The sequence below is a fragment of the Barbatula barbatula genome, assembly GCF_947034865.1.
Source record: "Barbatula barbatula genome assembly, chromosome: 11".
Classification (NCBI taxonomy): Eukaryota; Metazoa; Chordata; class Actinopteri; order Cypriniformes; family Nemacheilidae; genus Barbatula; species Barbatula barbatula.
Genome location: NC_136774.1, coordinates 11,967,086 through 11,988,543, shown reverse-complemented (window position 1 = coordinate 11,988,543; position 21,458 = coordinate 11,967,086). Strand labels below are relative to the sequence as shown.

The following is a 21,458-nucleotide window of genomic DNA, read 5'->3' as shown; positions in this document are numbered from 1 at the left end:
TGGGACTCAAAATTTTGATTTAGAGAAGAAACAACATGGAAATGTGTGTATCATTATGCTGCTCTCTCTTCTGTAATTAAATTCTCCTGGAATACATTTCATGCTCCATGGGTGGAGAAAGCGTACCATCATCTTACTGAAAGCAGAGAAGGTTCTTTGAAAAAACAATGAGTACCTAGTAAAATGGTTCTAATGCAGAAAAAAGATTAGCAAAAATTTGCATAAAATGTGCCATGACCTAGAAACACAACATAGACAAAACCACATGTTACTGTTTAATATTGTTTGTTTCTATAAGTACTATTTCAATCAAAAAGTGTTGACTGTAACAATACTAGTTCACTGGTATCACTTTATACTCATTATTACTATAAATAATCATATTATTTTATTTTAAGATTATAAATATTTTAGTATAACGAAGATAATAATTATTTCCCCTTTTTCATTTTATTTTCTCGCCAATTTAAATAAATTGAATCAGGAAATTATGTAACAAACTCATTTTACCACAAGAGGGCAGTGCTTTCATGTCTAAATTTGTAAGGTCCAGCACTTTTATGCTTCCTCAAAATGTTGTATGTATGTTATAGACATGTTATTGTCTATGTAGGTTCTTTTATTATTTCACCTATTTTTGTATGGAGGACGATACCTGCAAAAACTATAAATAAATGCGGAATATATAAATACACATATTGCTGTTAAAATACGTAAACAAATTATTAAATGTGTGAGAAGCTAAACTCAAAGTAGCAATTCCCCTAATCGTTAATTTATTTCTTTATGTGGTTCCGTATTTATTTTTCCTCCACACAACATGCTAATGAGAGGACGTCGATCATGCATCGGTGGGCGAGTCTTGCCTGCGCATGCGCATTAAGAAGTATGAAGTCTAGGCATGGAATTGTTCTGAATACACGTCAGGACGATATATACAGACAACCCAAGCTTACGACATATAAGCTGACGACATACGGACGCCCAGACACACACAATGACACCCGCATGTCTAAAGAAGTGGAGCAACCTGTTCTAGCTACTGTTATTTTCTGACTACAACAGGATCTAAAGCCATGTCAAACGTAGCTGTTAACTGATGTTATTCGTATAAACATGCATTTACTCTACTTTAAAGCATAAAGCATAAAGCACACGCATTCATCGAACCCAAGTTAATGGGCATGCGCACTGCAGTCAATCGCGCAAGACCCGCCTACTGATGCTTGATCAACACCCTCTCTTATTAGCCTCTTGCGCCTAGGAAAACAAATAAAAGGTTAAGGGAAAATGTTTATTATGAGTTTAGCATTTAGTTAAATATTTTTTCAATTCTCCGACCATTTATGTTATTTATTTAAACTATTAGTTTATCTCACCAAACATTCAATTAATTGTATACATAGTTTATTAGCAATATGCATTTATACACATTTTTATGTATTTGATACCGCATTTATTTATTTATTGTTTTTGCAGGTTTTGCAATATTTGTAAAGACCTTTAAGACAAAATGTGTTAAATAAAAGCGACAGTGTTTTCTCTCTGTTGTAGTTTCAATTAAAGGAAAACCAGAGTCAGGCTAATTCTTTTATTAGCCTCGTTTCTTTTTTATTTGTCCGTTCAGTACTTGTGTCTCTGTAACCCAAATTAAATATAGTTAAAAATAAAAGGGATTTGAAAAAAAGAATAAGACCCAGACATTTACTAAATTTACCAAAAGGATACATTGAACGTTAATAACAACGTTATTATAAGAAAACAAATGGACAAAAATAGATAATAAACACAAATGAAAGTCACAGTCGCAGTTCAAATCACTGGTTTGATAATTACATAATTCTTTAGCAATGGTGATTCATAACATCTAAATATTAAATTCATGTTTTCAACATTCTGTTTTTATGTTTAAGTGCAGCGCGTATCAAGAGGCAGAAAGTGCGCATGCGCGTAAAGCCCAAGCTTTGTCTGTAAAGTACCGATGAAAACAGCGCAACTGAAGCAGTACACAACACCGGGAGCTCAAGCGATCGACACTCCTGACATTCTCTCCGTCTTACATAGTCCTTTAAGACAAGTCCTTTATAAAGACCAGTGCGGGTCACATACTTTTATGCGTAACTCTGTAATGTTTTAAAATTGTACGATGACAATGACGGCGACTTTGTTTTTATTAAGAAGAAGGTAGCAGTACCGAACATGACCAAAGCGGAAGATTGTTTGGGTGAACGGCGGCTCGTGGGAAGCGACAGACGGGTCCAGTTTTCCTGCGGATACACAGACTGACATCCTGATAGCACCAGTGGATTTTACTTCGGAGTTTTACACAAGTTGACGCGATGGAAAGCGTCGGGAAGTTCGAGTTTAACAGGAAAGACTTGATAGGACACGGCGCGTTCGCTGTGGTGTTTCGAGGAAGACACAAAAAGGTAAAAATCAATCTGATAATTATCATAAAGTCGTTATCACTCGATGAAGTACCGCGTGGCGTCTGCGGCGCGCATACGTCATGTCATCTTCACGTCAGTCTTGTTGAAAGGTTTGTGATATCCACAGAAACATGACTTTGACGTCGCTGTGAAATGCATCAACAAGAAAAATCTCGCCAAATCACAGTCGCTCTTAGGAAAAGAGATCAAGATATTAAAGGCGAGTTTGTTTATTAATTTAATCTACTTGAGTAACGTTAAGCGGTCTCTCTCTCTGCTACAGCGCCCGATGATAAACTTGTGTTGTTGTTTTTACAGGAGCTAAAACACGGGAACATCGTCAGTTTATTGGACTTTCAGGTTTGTTTATGCTCTCTGTTATAATCTCAGAAGTGTTTCGTTATTGAAGGGAGAGGTCTGCCATGTTTTCTGGGGTTGAAAACGATATTTACATCTGGAATATCGCATGGCTCGCTGTTGACATTATGGGAGCAGTCCTGCATCCGATTGGTCGGATGTTTAAACTCCGCCCCGTGATGCGTCGATGGTTAAGCGATGAAGAATAAACTGAAGCAATGACTCAGTGACTAATGATTTCATTTTGCATCCTCTTGCATCAGTGAAAACATTGTCAATACAAATAACAAATAAACACTCAAACAAATAAACACACAAAAACTGAGAAACAAGGACAGTCACAACAGGTGTCTATTTGAATACACCTGACACCTGTTCCTGCATAGTCAGCACCTGACAAGCCCAGCACACTCTTCAACAGACTGTCTCCATCATTTGCATAAAGAACAGACATACTGGCTGATGTAGGATATCAGTGTTTATAAATGAATTTAAAAAGGGGAGTCTATGCAGTCAGGCTGGTCATCTGATGACAGATGGCTGTCTCAGGTGTAGGGTGGTGATGGCCTAGAGATTAACATGCAAGGGTGGTGAACATAATGGTTACACGTTTGATCTTGCGCGGATGGGCTTTTAAGCAAGACTAACAGGTTTACTTCAAATTGTCGGCAGTTGTAGACTGTAATTAAAATGTAAAGGATGATTCGATCTCTTTTAACGTCATCCCAGGTTCGAAATAGTTAAAAGTTTTATATTATTAATGACATTCAATACGATAAAATGATTTAGTTAACCTGTATTAAGATTAGCGAGTAAAGGTCCAGTCTATGAAATTTACCAGCATCTTGTGGTAAGGTAGCGAATTGCAACCAACGGCTCACTCCACACCTCCCTTTCAAAGCACAACGGTGGCTTACACAGAACTAAGAAGTCGTCACGTTTTGACTTTTTTATTTACGAAATGCGCTCTGTAGAGAGGTTTGTATGTTTAGTCAAGACATATTACACCATGTCTACACCGGACGCTACATGACAACCTGCTTGTTCTGAATGGGTTTTGTCGCATCTTGCCGCTTCCAGTGTGGACAAAATTTGTAATTATAATAATGGGTTCTTATGCGTTTCTAATTTAATTTGTCCTTTCACATGGCGCCGGTCGTGTCCGGTGTAGACACGGTGTTAGCCTTTGTATATTATATTGCATTTCTTTCAAATGATCCTCCAAAGAATCACACCTTTAACTTTTGACGTTGTGATGCAATTCCTCCTCCGTTTTAGTCATGCACGTGTGGTGTCACATGTTTTAATACGATCAGCCACAAAGGATAGGAAATACAATATGGTGGCTGTTGTGTCTTAAAACTTTAGTGGCAGCACCTTACCACAGCAAATTCAAAGAGTGAGCTCACAATGAGTGCGCATGAATAATCTATACCCGGCCCATCATATTTCACATGCTGTTAGGGGTGTCACATGAGCAATCTGCTAACCTGGAATCAAAGCACCACCCCCTTTGTCTCCAAACGCTTTTATCCAAATCGATTTGAGCAGTAAGTGCTGAAAAGAGCAATGTTCACATGTTTAATCTACTTTCAAGAACCTCTTAGCCATTTGTTTGTCACTGGTTTCTGTATCTGATCAGACAGCTGAGCAGACAGATGTCACGCATTGGATTCACCTGACTGCACAACATGCACCAGGTGGCTGACAAGAAAATTACGCGTACCCTTAGTCAGTGAAACCCAACTCTCTAACGCCCGCATGGAAGTCCGTTGAGACCAGATTTCAAACAGCTTAAAGTTAAACTTCATCTTTAAAAATGTTCAACATAATCAAATTACAGATTTTTTTGTCATGAAACATGGTACCTTTGTATTGTACGTTTATGACTCATAATGTTTTGAGAGTTGTTACCAGGGCACAGCAAATATGTTGATGGAGATTATTGTGGTGTATTTTGCTCTGTGTGAGGTCTTAAACCTCGCCATTCAGTTGACTTTACATTACATCATACAGACTGGATTCATTTCTTGTGTGACTTGTGTACACAAACACACACAGAGGCAGCCACGAGCCATAATAATTCAACCATGCACTTATAACATTAGCTGTTGTTTTTTTTCTCACAAAAACAAGTCTTTGGCCCATGTGATATTTGACATAAATACACAGACACAGAAAGTGTGCTTTTGTCACGCTGGTGGATGAAGTGATTGGGAATCAGTCAGCTGTGGGTAATGACACCTGTTTTTCTCCTAACTGTGGTAACACATGGATATTGGCCAAATAGGATTGTTGCACAATATCTGGACCGTGTAAATGACGATTTCACGCTGGTTCTGCATTTATCAAAGTTTGCACATTGATTTATTTGACATTTAGATTGAAAATTTCAACCGACCTAAACCTCACAGAAGAACACTAGAATTATACAATGTGTTTTAAGTGTATTTTATAGAAGAAATGTAATCGCTAAGCAATCCTAGTCTAGACATTGTTAAGAATTAAATATTATGTAATGGGTTAAAACGTAGCTAATTATATGAATGCCAATGTTTTTAGGTCCATACAAATTGTGTCTTTTGTGATTTTGGCAATGGCACAGTTTGCAAAGATCTTGCTGTGCATGCATCTTTAGAGAGTATAAGAATTAGTTTGAAGGAGAGAGATGAATCGTTGTACAAATGAGATTGTATTGAAAGCCTCTATATGGAAATAGTTTAAGCACTTTTTATGCTAATAGTACAAAGAACACATCTATGTTTACATGCACCGGTTCTGAATCATTTTACAATTTTACAACATTTTACATACAATTATGCAATTTTTACTGACACCCATTGTGATTTGTATTGCTTGCTTATTATTCCTTTTACAAACAACAATAACAAGCTCATTCATAAAGGCTTCATCATAGGCGTCGTATGGTGAGTCACTGTAAAAGTTTTGCTGACTTTTTCAAGGAGCTGAAGCATTCATACCACCGAATCATATGGCGTGACAAAAGTGTGTTGTTGGGTGTTTCATGCATACAGTAAATCATGTTTTTCTAATTATTCATCACATCTGTTTTTGTCGGCAGGAAATTTCGGGATGTGTCTATCTCGTCATGGAGGTGAGTCCAGATGGCACACTGCCCCTCTCGCATGCCAACTGTAAACTCATAATAGACCTGGTGTGGAATAAAAGAGTATTTCACAACCACTTGCAGGATAACCTAACGCTAAGCTTAGTTTGCGCTATTGTGTTATTGTTGTCAGCATAAAGCCATTTGAAGCCCTCATTGATGAAAGTTTGATTTGTTTTTACTGTACGCTCATAGTGTTTGTGTATGTCTTACAGTATTGCAATGGAGGAGACCTAGCAGAGTATTTACACTGTAAGTACGCAAGCCTCATGTGAACATTGACAACGCATTTGTTTTTACATTGAACATGAATGCGTGAGTGACAGCAGATAATGGTGTACTCTGTGAATTGTATGATGAACAAATGATAAATGTATACTGGATTAACCAGTCGAATGAAGGGGCAGACAAGGAAGCGTTATGTTTTTATTCATGTGTTTGGCTAGTGTATAATAATACAACTATTTATATTTTATGTAATTTATGTAAAAACTAATTTATATAATTATATTAAATAACTTTAAAAGCGTGTTTGTTGACAGGTACAATAGATTTCCTTGTCTAGCTGAAGTTATGTTATTGTGTCGAGGTCAAAGGTAGTAGAATAAACGCAGTCAGTCCATTAAAAACATTTGGCAAACTTTGTTGATTAAAGACTTTTTCTATAAGGCAAAAAGGCATGTTTTAATTCGACTTGAAGTTAATCTGGACTTGGACTCGGTCTTGCAAGTGATACATTTACCTAACAAACAACTTGCCTGAGAGTTCCTAAGAAAGCCAATTCAGGAGCTCTGAGAATATCTCCCTTTAAACATGTGCTGCCATAAATAGAACCTCACTGGAAGAGATCTCATCCACACACACACACCTTTGAGTTTAAGCTATTTTATGTACAAGGACAAACGAAGTGTCCCCGTACACCATGTTTACGTTTACACATGTCATTGCACAGATATCTTTCCTCGTAAACCATATTAGCACACACACTAGTTTCTATGTTTTATGGGGACATTTCATAGACTTCCATTGATTTTATATCAGGTTTATGATATATTATGTCCTAAACACCTAAACCTAATACTCATAAAAAACGTTCTGCACTTTAACATTTTCCATAAATATCATTCTGTATGAATTATAAGCCCTCATGGGGAACAAAAATGTCCCCAAGATCAAAATCTACTAATATTACTCTGTGGGGACATTAGGTCCCCATACATGATTTTACAAGTACACACACACACACACTTCAGTATTAAACTAAGCCTTTGTCCCATCATAAAGTTTCCAGCCCAGTCCTGTTTACCTTCTCTTCACTTACTGCTCTATTTTAAGGTCTCATACTTGTAGCGTTTTCCCGCTGACCTCCTTGTGGTCTTTGTTTTACCCTCACCGTACACCAGTCACTGCTGGTACTGCTCAACTTGGCACAACAACCAAGAGCCCCAGCTGAAACTCAACCCATACCCTGACCTCATCCACCTGTCAGACTGCTGTTGTCCACCCTATCATGCAGTGGAAAAACACGGGGGCTAAAAATAAAACTGCATCAAACCAGCATGTTTTAGGGGGGAAGGGGTTAACAGTTGTGGAGGTTTGCAGCTGTTGGGTTTTGTATGAGAAAATGTTCTCATTATAATAATTTCCAACTGCTTTCTCCTGTTTCGCTTCAATGATGCTCTTTGCAAAAAACACGTTTTAATCCTTCTTTCCTCTTTTCTCCAAAGCTAAAGGATCTCTAAGCGAGGACACTATCCGTGTGTTACTTCAGCAGCTAGCGGGAGCCATGAGTATTTTAAGGAGTAAAGGCATCATCCACCGTGACCTGAAGCCACAAAACATCCTCATCACCTACAATACGGGTCGCAGGGCCAATCCCAACAACATCTGCATCAAATTGGGTCAGTGTCTTACCCGAGTATATAAACCTAGTGTGTGAGTCCGTTTTGGCAGCGCCTGGGTATATTTTTGTTGTTGTGTTAGCTCACGTGGTGGTGCGGTTCGGTTCTGTATGCTCTTAAGAGATAAACAGAGTCTTTGAGTCACTACACAGCTGTGTAAAGTTACTAAACATTCCTGTATCTGCTACCAAACAAGTTCCTTAATATAGTCATTACTTTAAACAGATTTTCTCTCTCTGTTTAGCTGATTTTGGCTTCGCACGCTACCTGCAAGGTGACACAATGGCCGCCACGCTCTGTGGCTCTCCGATGTATATGGTGAGCGCTTACAAACATATTCAAAGTGGTCCTAACATTTGTAGGACATTACATTTAAACATGACATGTTCACAGAAAAAGAGGCACGTTACCCAAGTTTGAGAATTTAAAACATGCTTTTTATGAGATATTTTCAAAGGAATTACAGCAATTTAATTTTAATATTAAAGTCTTGTGATGGAAGATATATTGGTCAGGTTGATAGTTGGGTAGAGTAACTCCAGTGGTCAGTATCTGTGCCTAATTAAAAGTCTCAACTTCATTATAAAAAACTTATTAACTAAAAAAATGTTGTTATGTAAATAATGTTTCATTGCAGTGTACTCATGTATCTCATGTGCTATAATCTCATTTTAACTGTTAATATAGTTTTGTTTTCAGTGAATTAATATAATTATAATAGTTTATGTAATTTTGTTATTAATTACTTTTTATTATTAAGTAATATTTTTAATATTAATGTTAAGTCATTAATTATAATTTTTATCTTCAGTTTATTATTATTATTATATATTCTGTTTTGTTTTATTTGGTTATATGCTTTTGCCATTTTATTATTATTATTTTGTTGCTATATAAGTTACATTTATTTTTATTTCAGTTTTTGTTTTCCTTTATGCTCAGTTAATAATTTTGTGATACAGCTAAAACTAAAATAATACAAATTGTATTATTATAAAATATTTTAGCAAACTCTAATAACCTTGTTAAATACAATTCAATTTCAAATACTTCACAGGCTCCTGAGGTTATCATGTCACAGAATTACGATGCCAAAGCTGATCTGTGGAGTGTGGGGACCATCATTTTTCAGTGTTTGACAGGAAAAGCCCCTTTTAAGGTCTGTAACATGCGCGCTCACACACACACACACACACACACAGCATGCTGCAGTAATCAATTAATATGGTTTTATATCTATCTTTAGTCAACGCACTTCCTATTTGAACTGTGTAAATTGATTTAAATGCCTGGTTCATGAAGAATGTGTTTTTAAGCAATGGTGAAATCAGGCACACAAGCACAGAAAATAGTTATTTAGACAAAATGCATGAAATACCACAGAGTTGGTTTCTGTTGCATCAGTACTGATCGTTCTGGAACGGTGTCATTGTGTAACAGACTGGGACCCGTGGTTATTTGGGCCCTGCAAAACATGGTTGTGTCAACTCCTCACCTTCTTTCTAATAAACATAACCATGTGTCTGTAACTAAACACAGCACTGGATTTATTCATTAACACTGATGTACTTATAACAAACGCATTTTATTGTCATTTTGGTGGCATATTTTGGGTTCCACTGCCATCAAAATTTACCCTGAGTTTATTATAAAAATGTATAAAATGTGGTACCCGTGTTTTTTGACAGATTGAGTATCGTTGGTGTAATAGTAGTTTTACTACAAATATGAATATTAATCTATGGTTACTGCAGTAAAACCATTGTTAATGTGTTGTTAACACTAGACTAATGAAATGACCAACTACTTTGGTATCTGTAGTTAAACCATCGTAATGGCAAACCATTTTTGTTAAGGCAGAGTGATCACATTACAAAACACACATTTATTTGCGCAACACTTCTACTAAATATTTCCACATATTGCACTCCATAATAAGTAATGTTTATCATTCTATAAAGGTGCCTTTGTATATTATTAGGGTCCTTCTGCTAATCCTTCGACCAGGTGTTGATGTCCACAGGGCTGATTTATGGGTGAAATCCACCCACATGACCTCAGATCAGACATTACCAGACAGCAATGTGAACTCAGTCTTATCATTTGTATTTTTAGCTTCAGAGTCTGTATTAATTAGGAATCCCTGACTTAGGCGTTCTGATGGGTCATTGAGTTTGTTAAGTACTCATCTCTCATCTAACCTTTGAGTTTATATCGTCCTGCATGGAAATTGTAGACGTTTTAGTGCTTGTTTTTATAGCTATTGGACGGCCTTGTTGGTTTTCCATGAAGGCTTTAAACTAATGTTTAAGTTCAGACCTGGAGTGCATGTTTACATGCCAAACAGTCAGAGTTTACCATGAAGAATGTTGCTGGAACGTCACTGTTGTGAACAGACTCCTCACCACAGACTGCAATGAGCAGATGACTAAAGATGTGTTACATGTAATTATCAGACTGTTTGTAGTTTTACATTTTAGTGAACCAACAAGGTCAAACTGCAATAAACAAACAGCTGTCACAATGCTGAATTTGCTCATGTGTTTGCTAGGGGATGTTTGGGGGGTTGTTACATAAAGACCCACAGGAAAAACAGGATATCGCTATTTAATGTCTTTTTCTTTTTATGTCTAATGCTTGTTATCATTGGTCAATGTACACAGACTCTATTCTTTGCGGATGTGTATTGAAAGTTTGGGCCTCAAAAGCGCACATGCCCAGAAACGGTTGTTTATGTTGTTGCTTTGAAACTGTCTATATAAGACTCTTTTTCACCCAAACATAATCTAAGTTATATTAAGTAATATGCTGGATTTGTAATGTCATGGTGCCCAAATTTTTGTCTCATGAGAAACTCGTGAAATCTGACTCGTAAAAACCAATGAGATTCAATGTGCTGCCATATTTTAACTCAACCATATTTGAAGTACAAAATATGACTTTTCTTTCACAAATGTATAATTTCTTTCCAAGCAACTATTTTTTAATGATCTGGGCTGCGTTTCCCGAAACCTTCTTAACGCTACATCGTTCTTAAGTTATATCTTAAGACCTCCTTAGTTAAATACCTTCTGTAAGTCATACTTTCGCAAGGTTGATATGGACCGCTCTTAGCTATACCTTATCCCTGTTGACGGTCCATTCTACATCGCAATTTCATTTCACAAATACAGTTTAATATCAAATTTGATTTATAACATTTAACAAATACTGCAGCTCTTACATCTTGTTGGCCCAACTTTGTGAAGACAAACACGACGGAGCTACCCCCTCAGACCCGAAATTCAGCTGCTGGCGGCTCTTTGTTTTTATGCCGTGGGGAGTTTTCTGAAGGTGGTTGGGGATTGATATGGGCTGAGTAAGACCTTACTGAAGTCTAGTGAAGGTGTGGACATGTGTGGTGCGCCGGTGCTGGACAAGCACTGTCGCTGCTGGCGGGGGAAGAGGGCGTGTTGGTGCGAGGGGGTAACAATGGCGTGCTCTGAGAGCATGTATCCACACCTGCTCTCAGATCAATTCCCCCTGAGATACCATGTGAGGCCGCTTCTCAGAGAATTGCCAGGGCATTTACCTCGTCGGGGGTCAGTGCAGGCACAGACAGGGTCCTCCCCCGTTCTTTCCCTGTCTCTCCGGACTGCAGCCCCTCTTGCTTTGGCAGCGCTGGCAAAATCATTGTCTTGGTGGGCAGGAACTAGACGCTGCCATGTTCATGGCTATGCTTTCCCAGATTTATTTTTTGTGTTTATTTTAGAGGGAAACTAGAAAAAAGTACACCTTTGAGGTGTCCCACCTCATCCAGCAGTATGGCCATTTCGGCAGAAGTAAAGCCCCACCATAGTGGTTGTTGGTATATCTCGCATGTTTGCACTTTTAAGCAAACAGCCAGTAAATGTAGCTGTTTAACGCAGAAAACGTATAATCGTGATGGTGCGGGACCGCACACTTTCAAAATTCTAAATACATACACACATATTTATTTATGTATACTATTTCAGTGAGCCCTGATAAATGCCGTTTCTAATGCGCTTCTTTATATTGAACATCAATTTCTCAATACTTTACCCTATACGCAGTGAAGGTTAGAGTGAACAATCATTTCTCGAGGCATCGATGTAAACCTATTCAGGACCACCGCCATGGACAGCACCTGCTAGTGTCGCACGTGAGAAGGTTAACCTTAAGCAACATCCTAAGGTATAGTTCAGGGAATACACGTAGATAGGTTTAACAGGAGTTAAGGTGTACCTGTAGAGTCTTCGTAGCACGCTAGCGTTATTGGGAAATGCAGCCCAGATCCCTGAAGTGTTTGGTGTTTTTTTCCTATCGTCACAGTCAGTGTTATTCTTGTTCTCCAGGCGAGTACTCCCCAGGAACTGCGGCAGTTCTATGAAAGAAACCAGAGCCTGAACCCCAGGTAAGTGATCCTGAGGACAGTATGGTAGTCATCAATCAACATGATCCGCTTTAGTGCTGGTGATACTGGCTCAAAGGTCTAATGTGTTACAGTTGTAGACGTGCACAACCAGGATTTTAGTTTGTTTTGAATTGTTTTGTTTTCATTGTTGTGAACATATTTTTTTTAATTTTTATTATTGTACTTTATTAAAGGGATAGTTCGCCCAAAAAAAAAAATTCTCTCATTGTTCCAAATCAATATAAAAATGTCTTTGTTCTGCTGAACACAACGGAAGATATCTGAAAGAATGTCAGTAACCAAACATCCCCCATTGACTCCTATAGTATTTATTTTGACCTATTATGGCAGTAAATGGGGGATAAGATCTGTTTGGTTACTGAAGTTCTTCCAAATATCTTCCTTTGTGTTAAGCAGAACAAATAAATTTATACAGGTTTGGAACAACCTGAGGGTTAGTAAATGATGACAGAATTTTACAGTCGCTTTAAGGATACAGCAGAAGAACAATTTTATTTAGCACTTTTCATTTCTCCTTTCATCTTTCATTTTGGGTAAAACTATTTGTTCCTTTTGCAATAATTGTTGTTGACCTATTCATGAGTTACACTTAGCCTCTCAACTACCGTCGCAAAAATACATTGGAACACAGAACTACGTGTTGGTTGTCTAACCATGCATCAAATTTGTTTTCTAAGTATTCCACGGGAAACGTCTTGTCACCTCAGGCATCTGCTGCTCGGTTTGCTGCAGAGGAACCACAGAGAGCGCATGAACTTTGGTCAGTAGACGCAAACTTAGATCACACACTTTACTCTATGAAAACTGACTCAAAAAAAAGATATTAATGTTAACAAGATGTGCCACTGCCATTACAATTACCGGGGAGGAATGCCATGCTCAATATGGCCGCTCTAGTGAAGGAAGTCCCGCCTTTAAATGAAACGAGCCAATCGTCAATCAATATTGCCTGATGATTCTCTTGTGAGGTGCTTGCCAGCCTGTGGGCATGCACAGATGAAGCGATCTCGAAAAATATGATTTTCAGCACAATAAGCTTAGCAAACCAAAGTTAGGGTTCAGTTCATGTCAGGTTTAATTATTGATAGGAGATTTGCTGTTTAATTGTGATATTTGCCATCGATTTTAAAAAATATATACCTTCCACCATTCAAGAATATGGGACTGTGGACCTGCTATGATTTAAATAGCTGCCCAGAGGCATTGCAAACATGGTAGCCGAGTGGCACGACTTCCTTAAATGGACTTTGCTCAAAAATTGTAACGAATTAGAATTAAAAATACCTGTGTTTTCTATTTCAGATGACTTTTTTCACCATCCTTTCCTGGAAGCTAATTCATCTGTGAGGAAATGTAAGATTTGCCATTTCAATCTTCGAACGCATTCACTCATTTTTCATTTTTATTCCTGCTTTATTCCATATTATAGAATGATAGCAAAACCATCAAACTTCACAAAGCACAAATAGAAAGTGTAAAACACATAAACAGCATCTCTTTTGTCACAATAAGCTTTGTTTTACTCTTCTCTCGTTTGTATTAGCCTCTCCTGTTCCGATGCCCGTGCATCCCAGCACCAGCTCTTCAAGCAGTGGTTCTTCAACATCTCAACTCACTCCTACTCAGGTGACACATCGTGCTTTCGTGTCCCCTAGGTAGATCCTAGACATTAGGTTCCGAGTTGTGTCTTATCTGTTATCACCCTACCCTGCAATACCGTATAATGAAAAATATATCATTTTTGTTTTACAGTATGACACTGAAGCTCAGAAGCCCCTCCCAAAGTCTAACATCGCACAGTCTCCAGGTTCCCTGTTGAAGGACTCATCTTCATCGGAGTCTGATGACTTTGTCATGGTGCCTGGTCAGTTCACCAGTAACATGAAACCACACACGTGTTGACCTACATTGTATTATGTAATAAGAAAAAAACGGTACATTTCTTCATCAAAATGAAGCATCTCAGATGTAATCCTTCTTTTCACTGGTGCAGGTGAACCAGTTAGCGCAGGAGGCCAGGACTTTTTGATGCGCAGCGGGTGAGTGGATGTTTCACATACGTTTGAGTGTTAAAGTGACAAGGGCCACACACGCACAGTGTATAGAGTTACACACAACGCACATAGATGCTCTTCAACTTTAACCTGCACATTCACTTAAATATTTAGTTTCCACTGTGAGAAGTCCGTTGACCTTTTTCGTATTCATTTCAAGTTTTCAAATACATTTAAGTTTTTACCTTGCCATCTTATTCATTTAAAAGATAACATGAATTTGCTATAGTTTAGTGTTTGGTTGACTTTAGAGGTGAGCCATGGATTGTGTGATTTCAGTAGTAAACAAGAGAGTGTGTTTTTCAGACTTGTCATGTCAACAATGTTTTTACTTCATTTGCTAACAATGTTGCGTTGGATTTTGTCCTGTTTCGACTAATTTAAGTGCATTTTTGGTTTTATTGGATTCATATTAGCTGCTTTTGAAAGTTGCCTTTTAACTTAGTTGTGCTAACATAGTTTTGTTTGTGTTTGTGTGTGGACTTTGGGTGAAACACAAACTCTCTGAAGGTGTTCGTAAAATTTTAATAGTGTGAGGTGAAGAACAGACGCCTGAGTGAATATGAGCAGAGAAAGTGGGAATTCTTGAGACAAATGGTCTCAGTGGACATAACATGTCAATCATTCACCCTTCTCTCTCTCTCTCTCTCTCTCTCTCTTTCTCTCTCTCTCTCTCTCTCTAGGCCTGTGGATTATTGTGGCAGTAGCTACAGTCAGTCGGTGCCTGTTCCAGTGCCAACACAAAAACAAAACTACCAGAGGATGGAGCAGCACCTACAAGCATTTGACAGGTTGGCTGTATATCATTAGCTACGTTTACATGGACAATTGTAATCTGATATAAACACGTCAATCAGATGAAAAATGCCCCAACCGATTGAAATTTGAGTCGTCTCTCTCGCTCTCTCTCGGATGTTATAAATTCATAAATGCTCAAATATTCTCCTGCGAATGCTTCACAGATTAGTTTTCTGTGTTGTTTTTTAGGACAGGAGCCCCTCTGTATCACTGCAGCTCAAGAGGATTTACAACATGTGGAATAGCTCAGGCTTCTCCAGAATCAGGAGGATCCAGACCTTATCTACCCTTCCCACAGGGTAAAAAACACTAGAGATATGATCTGATTTGCATATTGGTTTAATTGAGAAGGGGACCCGCGGTGTATGTAGATAGAAATGGCTCTTTCCAAGGTAATTAAAACATAACGCTTCATGATGTAAGGTCTTTATACATTTCTGCAGACGTAGTTATGTAGATTATATTGCATTTCTGTCCAAAGATCCTCCAAAAAATGACACACCTTTAATTTAGGCAAAATATAGTCTAACAGTAGTTAATTTGTATGGTTAATAGATCAAATTACGGATAACGTCTTTAATAAGTCAGCATTTATGTATTTGGTGTATCATGCAGAAAATGATGATCAGATTTTTATTCTTTCACAGTGGGAACTTTTCCTCAATCGCCCAATCAGCAAGAACCTGTTGGCAGTAGGACAGAGACGAATGCTACCAGTAAAATCCTTTTTCACTGAACGTCATATTCATTTTATGACTGCTTGTTTCAGATATCCGAGTCTTATCATCTCTCTTTCGCTCTCACTCTCTGTCTCTCAGATGTGAGGCAAAAGCAGTGTAAGGTCTCTCCTCTTTTCGCTGACCTTTCAGCTAGGGAACCTACCCTGACCCACAGACACATTGGCCACTGGAACAGTCCAGACTGTGTAGTGCACAGAGTGAGTAATTCAAGACACAATAGTCCACAAATACAGCTGCCACTGCAGAAGCATTCAATTGCACACAAAAAATGCACACAAGTCTATCTATGCTTTCACTTCATCTTTGTGGTCTTATGTGAATATTTCATACTACTCTGGTTTTACTTTTTCAAGTTTCTGTAGAGTTGACACCCATACTCTTCAAAAGGAGGTTTATTACTTGATCCTATACCCACAGGGTTGATTCAATTATGCTTTGCTTTTTTTTGTCCAGTTGTTTACACTATTATTAACGAGTCCCTTTTTTCTGGAGAAGTGCCAACAGCTTTTAAAATGGAGTCACTGCAGTCACTCCTGTTCCAAAAAAGTTGAATGTTGTCGTTGGAAACCTCGCAAATTTATGCCCATATCCAATCTCCCATTTCTTTTAAAGATTTTGGGGTGGGTTGTCGTCTCCCAGTTAATTTATGTTTCATGTTTTCATGTTTTTCCTGATCCTAGAAAATTGAATGAATGGAATACGTTATAAAGTCAAATCTGGACCAACATATTATCACTGTTGAACTGACACCTTGTTGAAAAAATACCTTGTCCTAAATTAAATCCTATTTACCATTTTTAAGTACTGATATAAACGGATTCTTAGCTATTGTGTAATGTATTATTTGCCTGCGTTAGTAAATAGAAAAATGCCTTTTAAATTTGTCAGATAACTTTATTTTATTTAAGCACTTTTTATTTACTGTATGTTATTACTCTCCATTTCCTGTGATTCAGTGGGATTTGTATCCGCAACCCAGTTCTGGTCAAGCTACGTCACCGGTTCAGCGAGGTCTGATCGCTCGAAACAAAACCCTGTCAGACCTAAAGGAGTTGGTGCAGGGCCCTGCCGCAGGGCCCCGTGTGTCCTTGTTCAGGCCGGTGGAGAGAAGAGACACTATCAAAAGGTATTAGTCGCTGCAGCATTAGGTTATCATGTTATTCAGTGTCATGTATTGTCACTATCATTCTTGACGCATTGGTGATAATAGATGAGATTTAATAATTGACACTGATTTCATTGTGATTGCTGCAGGCAGATTAAGTGAGTTTGTTTTGTAGGGCTGCGTGAGGTATTATAGTGGTTGGTCATTTGTGTTGTGCAGGTCAGTAAGTACTGGGCGATTCTCAGATAAGATGCTGAAGGCTGTGTTTGGACCTCAGCTAGACAGAGGCAGTTATGATCATTTATATGCTGACAGAGCCATGGACATCCCAGGTATGAGCATGCAATAGATATAAAACAAACCATTTTTACAGAATAATCAATTATTTTTCGTTAAAATTACCAAATTAAATACAGCCGTTCCCTGTGGTTTCTATGATGTGATATTTTACCAAAAAGCCTTTTGGAGCAGATAAGTGTAATTGTTTAACTCTATCTTTCTAGCGCCCCCTTGTGGCAGTGATGTCACAGAACAGGGTTCATGCAGTCCTGCTGGAGCTGTCTTCACATTGGGCACTCCTGAATATGGACGCACGCCTCCTCGTTCTATACGACCAAGACGTTTCTCAGGTGAGAACTCCAAACCTTATCATGCATGAGACGAGACATTTGCATGATATGTTTTATTGTAACTTTATTTGCTTTTAAAGTGGGCACTCCCAGTCCGACAAGCCCTGGCCGGACCTTTGGCCACTTTCACGAGGCCTACGGTTCACCTGACAGTCTGCGCTATGGATACGCAGATCCTGTGGCAATGAACCTGTGTGAGGGCGTGGCCTTTGTGCCACCTGAACTGCCAGAGGAGACATTGATGGAGGTAAAATAACAGGGTTATACATTACGTATGAAATTAAGCTAAAGTTAAAGTGATAGTTCACCAAAAAATTTTTATCCGTTATCATTTATTCACTCTCTTGTCATTTCAAACCTGCATGACTTTCTTTCTTCTGCAGAACACAAAAGAAGATATTTTGAAGAATGTTGGTAACCAAACAACAGCGGTATCCGTTCACTTCTATTTATGAACACAAGACCAATGCAAGTGAATGGGTACTACTGTTGTTCAGTTACCAACATTCTTCTAAACATCCTCTTATACTGTATCAACATATATGATTCTGTTCCTGGATCATGTGATGTAATTTTCTTCCTCTCTACAGGAGGGTCATACAGACTTGCTAAGCCAGCTGCGCTTCATTCTAGCTTTTACCCACTGCATCATGGAGTTCGCTAGAGAAAAGGATGCTGGGATTGATAAGAGCTTGGGACTTGATGCTTCATTTCTAGAGCAGAGCATCGTCGCTGACCAGATCAGCCAGCTGAGCCATGAATGGAGGTGGGTTTCTAAAGAAAGCTGTTCTTTGTGAAATGTATGACGATGATAAATAAAGTACACTGTTGGTGATGTGTGTTTAGCTCTGCAGAGCAGCTGGTTCTCTATATGAAGTGTGCCGAGCTGCTGTCTTCTGCATTACACACAGCGAAGGATGGAATTAAGGAAGGAAAACTCTACCCGTCAGGATCTGTAAAACAAGGTATAACAAACGCTTTTCACAATGGATTCAGTCTTAGCCAATAATAGAAGACACATTTTATGTCTTGTACTCCAGGGTTATATGTCTAGGGTATATGCATGTCTCATGACATAAAACGATACACTTAAGCAAAAACTATTCATATTTTGAGCTAATTTAGTCATGTTTGGATGTAAACAAGATTGTTCTCACTTTAAATGGCCGCACGCAGGCTCCACGAATCTCATCTTTTATATCACATTGGTTGTCGATTCTGTGTGCGCCCATTTTGAGTGAGACCAGTGATAATCTTGGACATATTATTATTTTATTTTGAAAATCCAATGTAGTTCACTTTTAAATGTTATTAAATGTTAATACTTTTACAGTCTCTCTGATGGACATGTCTTTCTTGATCTTTCGCAGTTGTCCGTAAGATGAACGAGCAGTATAAAGACTGTGTCAGCTCCTGTCATTCCCTCACTGAAAAACTCCAGCTGTTCTTCAGCAGCAAGCAAAGACTGATGGACCGCATGAGCAGCGTTACTGCAGAGAGACTCATCTACACACACACCATTCACATGGTACATCCATCCAATACAAGCTCAAGTTAATTACTACTGACAAAAACATCATTGTCTTATAGTATATTAAATATAAATCTGTGATGAATGTGATCAGGTACAGACTGCAGCACTGGACGAGATGTTTCATCATGGAGAAACGTCTGTCGAGAAATACCATAAGGCTTTACTGCTGATGGAGGGGTTGTCTTCAATTATTACTGATATTGACGACTTAAACAGTATTAACAAATGTGAGTATAACATACACTTTCACATACGATTGTTGGGTAGAGAGCTGAATGTTCATCTCATCTCAATGTGTGTTTATATACTGTGTCTGCAGGTAAACTGTGTATCGAGAGACGTCTCTCGTCCCTTCAGCCCAGAGCATGTGTGTGACGGTAACCCTCAGTTGTGGACATTTGCTTTGCTGTGTTAACACCATCCTCTACAGCTCAGTTGCTCAGTAAAACTTACTCAAATGTACAAAATGATTGAAAAAGGTGTGTAAAGACTGTATGGTCTTTTTCAGTCGTATACCTGTATGAACATTAAATACTTCATTTAAGAAACCACCATCTGTTTTGTTCACTTGCGCAAGCATGTTGACTCTAGCTTTGCGTGATGTTTGACTTTGATGACATTTCTTTACTCCAAGTAGTATAACATTTAAGCCGGTGTTGAGCATCAGCCTGGATGTTCTTCATTAATTGGCACTAAAATGTGCTTAGAACATTAGTCTTGTGAGGTTACATGGAATTACTCTGGACTTTGCTTGCATGTGTTTGCATGATATCTGAAGGCAATTATCATTTGAAACCTGTAGTCTGCGACACTATGCAATGAACGGGCTGCTGTTAGTGTTACACTACAGATGTACAGTTCTATTGTGGCATTTGACCAAATTTGTGGCAAACCTTTGTAGACTTACTGATAAAGACTATCTGTTGTCATAGAGGTTTAAGAAATACTTGAGATTTGTATTGTTTGATTATCATACTGTTGTCCAAGTGTATGCAAATTGAAGCACTTTATAAAACCATTTGCTTTCTGGATGTGGGAAAGAAACCACTTCAGAAAAGACAAGTCTTTGATGCAACTGCACATTTTTGTCAGATTAGCCCATGTATGAAGCAAATTGCAGCATTTGTTTTTACTCTAAGCTGCTTTTGCATGTATAAACTGTATGACTTAAGGTGATGTTTTCCCATTTGCTCCAGAATGAAAGACCTGTAAGTGCAGGGATTTTGCACATTTTGGTGGGAGGAAGTCATGACTTGTTTGGTTGTTGTAGTGATTTAGTAGTGCGTGTGATGTTTTGGCCAATAAGCATATTAGTTTTATTTTTTACTCTGAAAAAACCCTCCTCTGACTAACACGGTATCAAACTTTCACAGTTGTATTGTGCCTTGAGAATACAGCTGAATTCAGCTCACTGGATGCTCAAAGCAAATGTGTGACACAATCAAATATACTAACATTTCCCTGTTACTTTTACGAAAGTTTGCTCATTACTTGCATTATTTTTGCACCAACTATAGATTTATTAGAGCTTTCAGGATGATGAAGTCATGATGAAGACTAGTTTTATTACCATTTGCCTCTCTGATAGTAACAAGGTTTCTTATCAGGGTGTTTTAAGGCATTTAGTTTGAATGATGTATAGTAAAATAAAACTTGATTAATGCACATGATATGCAATGTGATGTTAAACTAATTGTGAACAATTTTGTATATTTGTTACAGTATTTACGATCTTTTTTCTGTAATTTGGCTTTCAAAGAAGCCAAACCCAAAACAAGTGCAGAATGCATGTATGTTGTATGGTTGTGTGTAATTTAATAAATTCCAGTTGTATTTTTACTCGATATGTGTGTGTGGATTACTTTCATGTGCACAATGGATTGTCATGTTGAGGATATACATATAAATTACTAATGAAACACGTTATTTCAAACGTTTCTTTTTCTAAAAACAATATGTTTTGATAGTTGTATTTGTTTAAATTTTGGGATCACAGCCATTGTCCATTAACATGTCTATTGTATGGACACAAAACCTTTTTCTCTTTTGCAGAAGAAATTCATACCGATTGATTTTCCTACTGAGGATGGTGAATAAATAATAACCTTATTTTCATTCATTTATTTTTTATGAACCATCTATTTAAGAACTGAATGTTGAGACATAAAAATAAATAACATCAAAAATATACAGCACAATTTTCATTATTGTCTGATATTGTAAATCAATGCCTTGATTATGTGTATATTTGGCTATGTAAAATTAAACCTAAGAACACAGAGGGTTATAAAAAAGAATACAAATATAACACGAAAACCAGAGGAAGCAAAACCTACGATTGCCCCGCCC

At 37.9% G+C, this 21,458-nt stretch overlaps 1 protein-coding gene across 2 annotated transcripts; it reads left to right on the top strand.

The window, feature by feature from the left end:
- The first annotated feature begins 1,948 nt into the window (after window positions 1-1,948).
- On the top strand, window positions 1,949-20,954 carry ulk1a (unc-51 like autophagy activating kinase 1a). Of its 2 annotated transcripts, XM_079467077.1 has the most exons (27): window positions 1,949-2,429; window positions 2,557-2,649; window positions 2,748-2,789; window positions 5,869-5,901; window positions 6,129-6,165; window positions 7,641-7,814; window positions 8,059-8,132; window positions 8,872-8,973; window positions 12,170-12,228; window positions 12,927-13,009; window positions 13,552-13,602; window positions 13,793-13,875; window positions 14,002-14,113; window positions 14,243-14,288; window positions 14,987-15,094; window positions 15,291-15,400; window positions 15,749-15,817; window positions 15,920-16,038; window positions 16,798-16,967; window positions 17,166-17,278; window positions 17,450-17,575; window positions 17,656-17,822; window positions 18,166-18,341; window positions 18,422-18,540; window positions 18,946-19,103; window positions 19,201-19,336; window positions 19,429-20,954. In XM_079467077.1, exons 1-27 carry the CDS (start codon window positions 2,340-2,342, stop codon window positions 19,482-19,484), a joined length of 2,706 nt encoding a protein of 901 aa, XP_079323203.1. In that variant the 5' UTR covers window positions 1,949-2,339; the 3' UTR covers window positions 19,485-20,954. The 2 variants fall into 2 exon arrangements, with proteins under 2 accessions (XP_079323203.1, XP_079323204.1); XM_079467078.1 differs by lacking the exons at window positions 2,557-2,649; window positions 2,748-2,789 and having other exon boundaries at window positions 2,200-2,429; window positions 19,429-20,952.
- The last annotated feature ends 504 nt before the right edge of the window (window positions 20,955-21,458 follow it).

What these genes read in the sequence shown, in the direction of transcription:
- ulk1a (XM_079467077.1), top strand. Translation starts at nt 2,340, where the DNA reads ATGGAAAGCGTCGGGAAGTTCGAGTTTAACAGGAAAGACTTGATAGGA. An exon ending in TGACTTTGTCATGGTGCCTG is followed by an intron (nt 14,114 to 14,242) that starts GTCAGTTCACCA and finishes TCACTGGTGCAG; the next exon opens with GTGAACCAGTTAGCGCAGGA. An exon ending in CACCTACAAGCATTTGACAG is followed by an intron (nt 15,095 to 15,290) that starts GTTGGCTGTATA and finishes GTTGTTTTTTAG; the next exon opens with GACAGGAGCCCCTCTGTATC.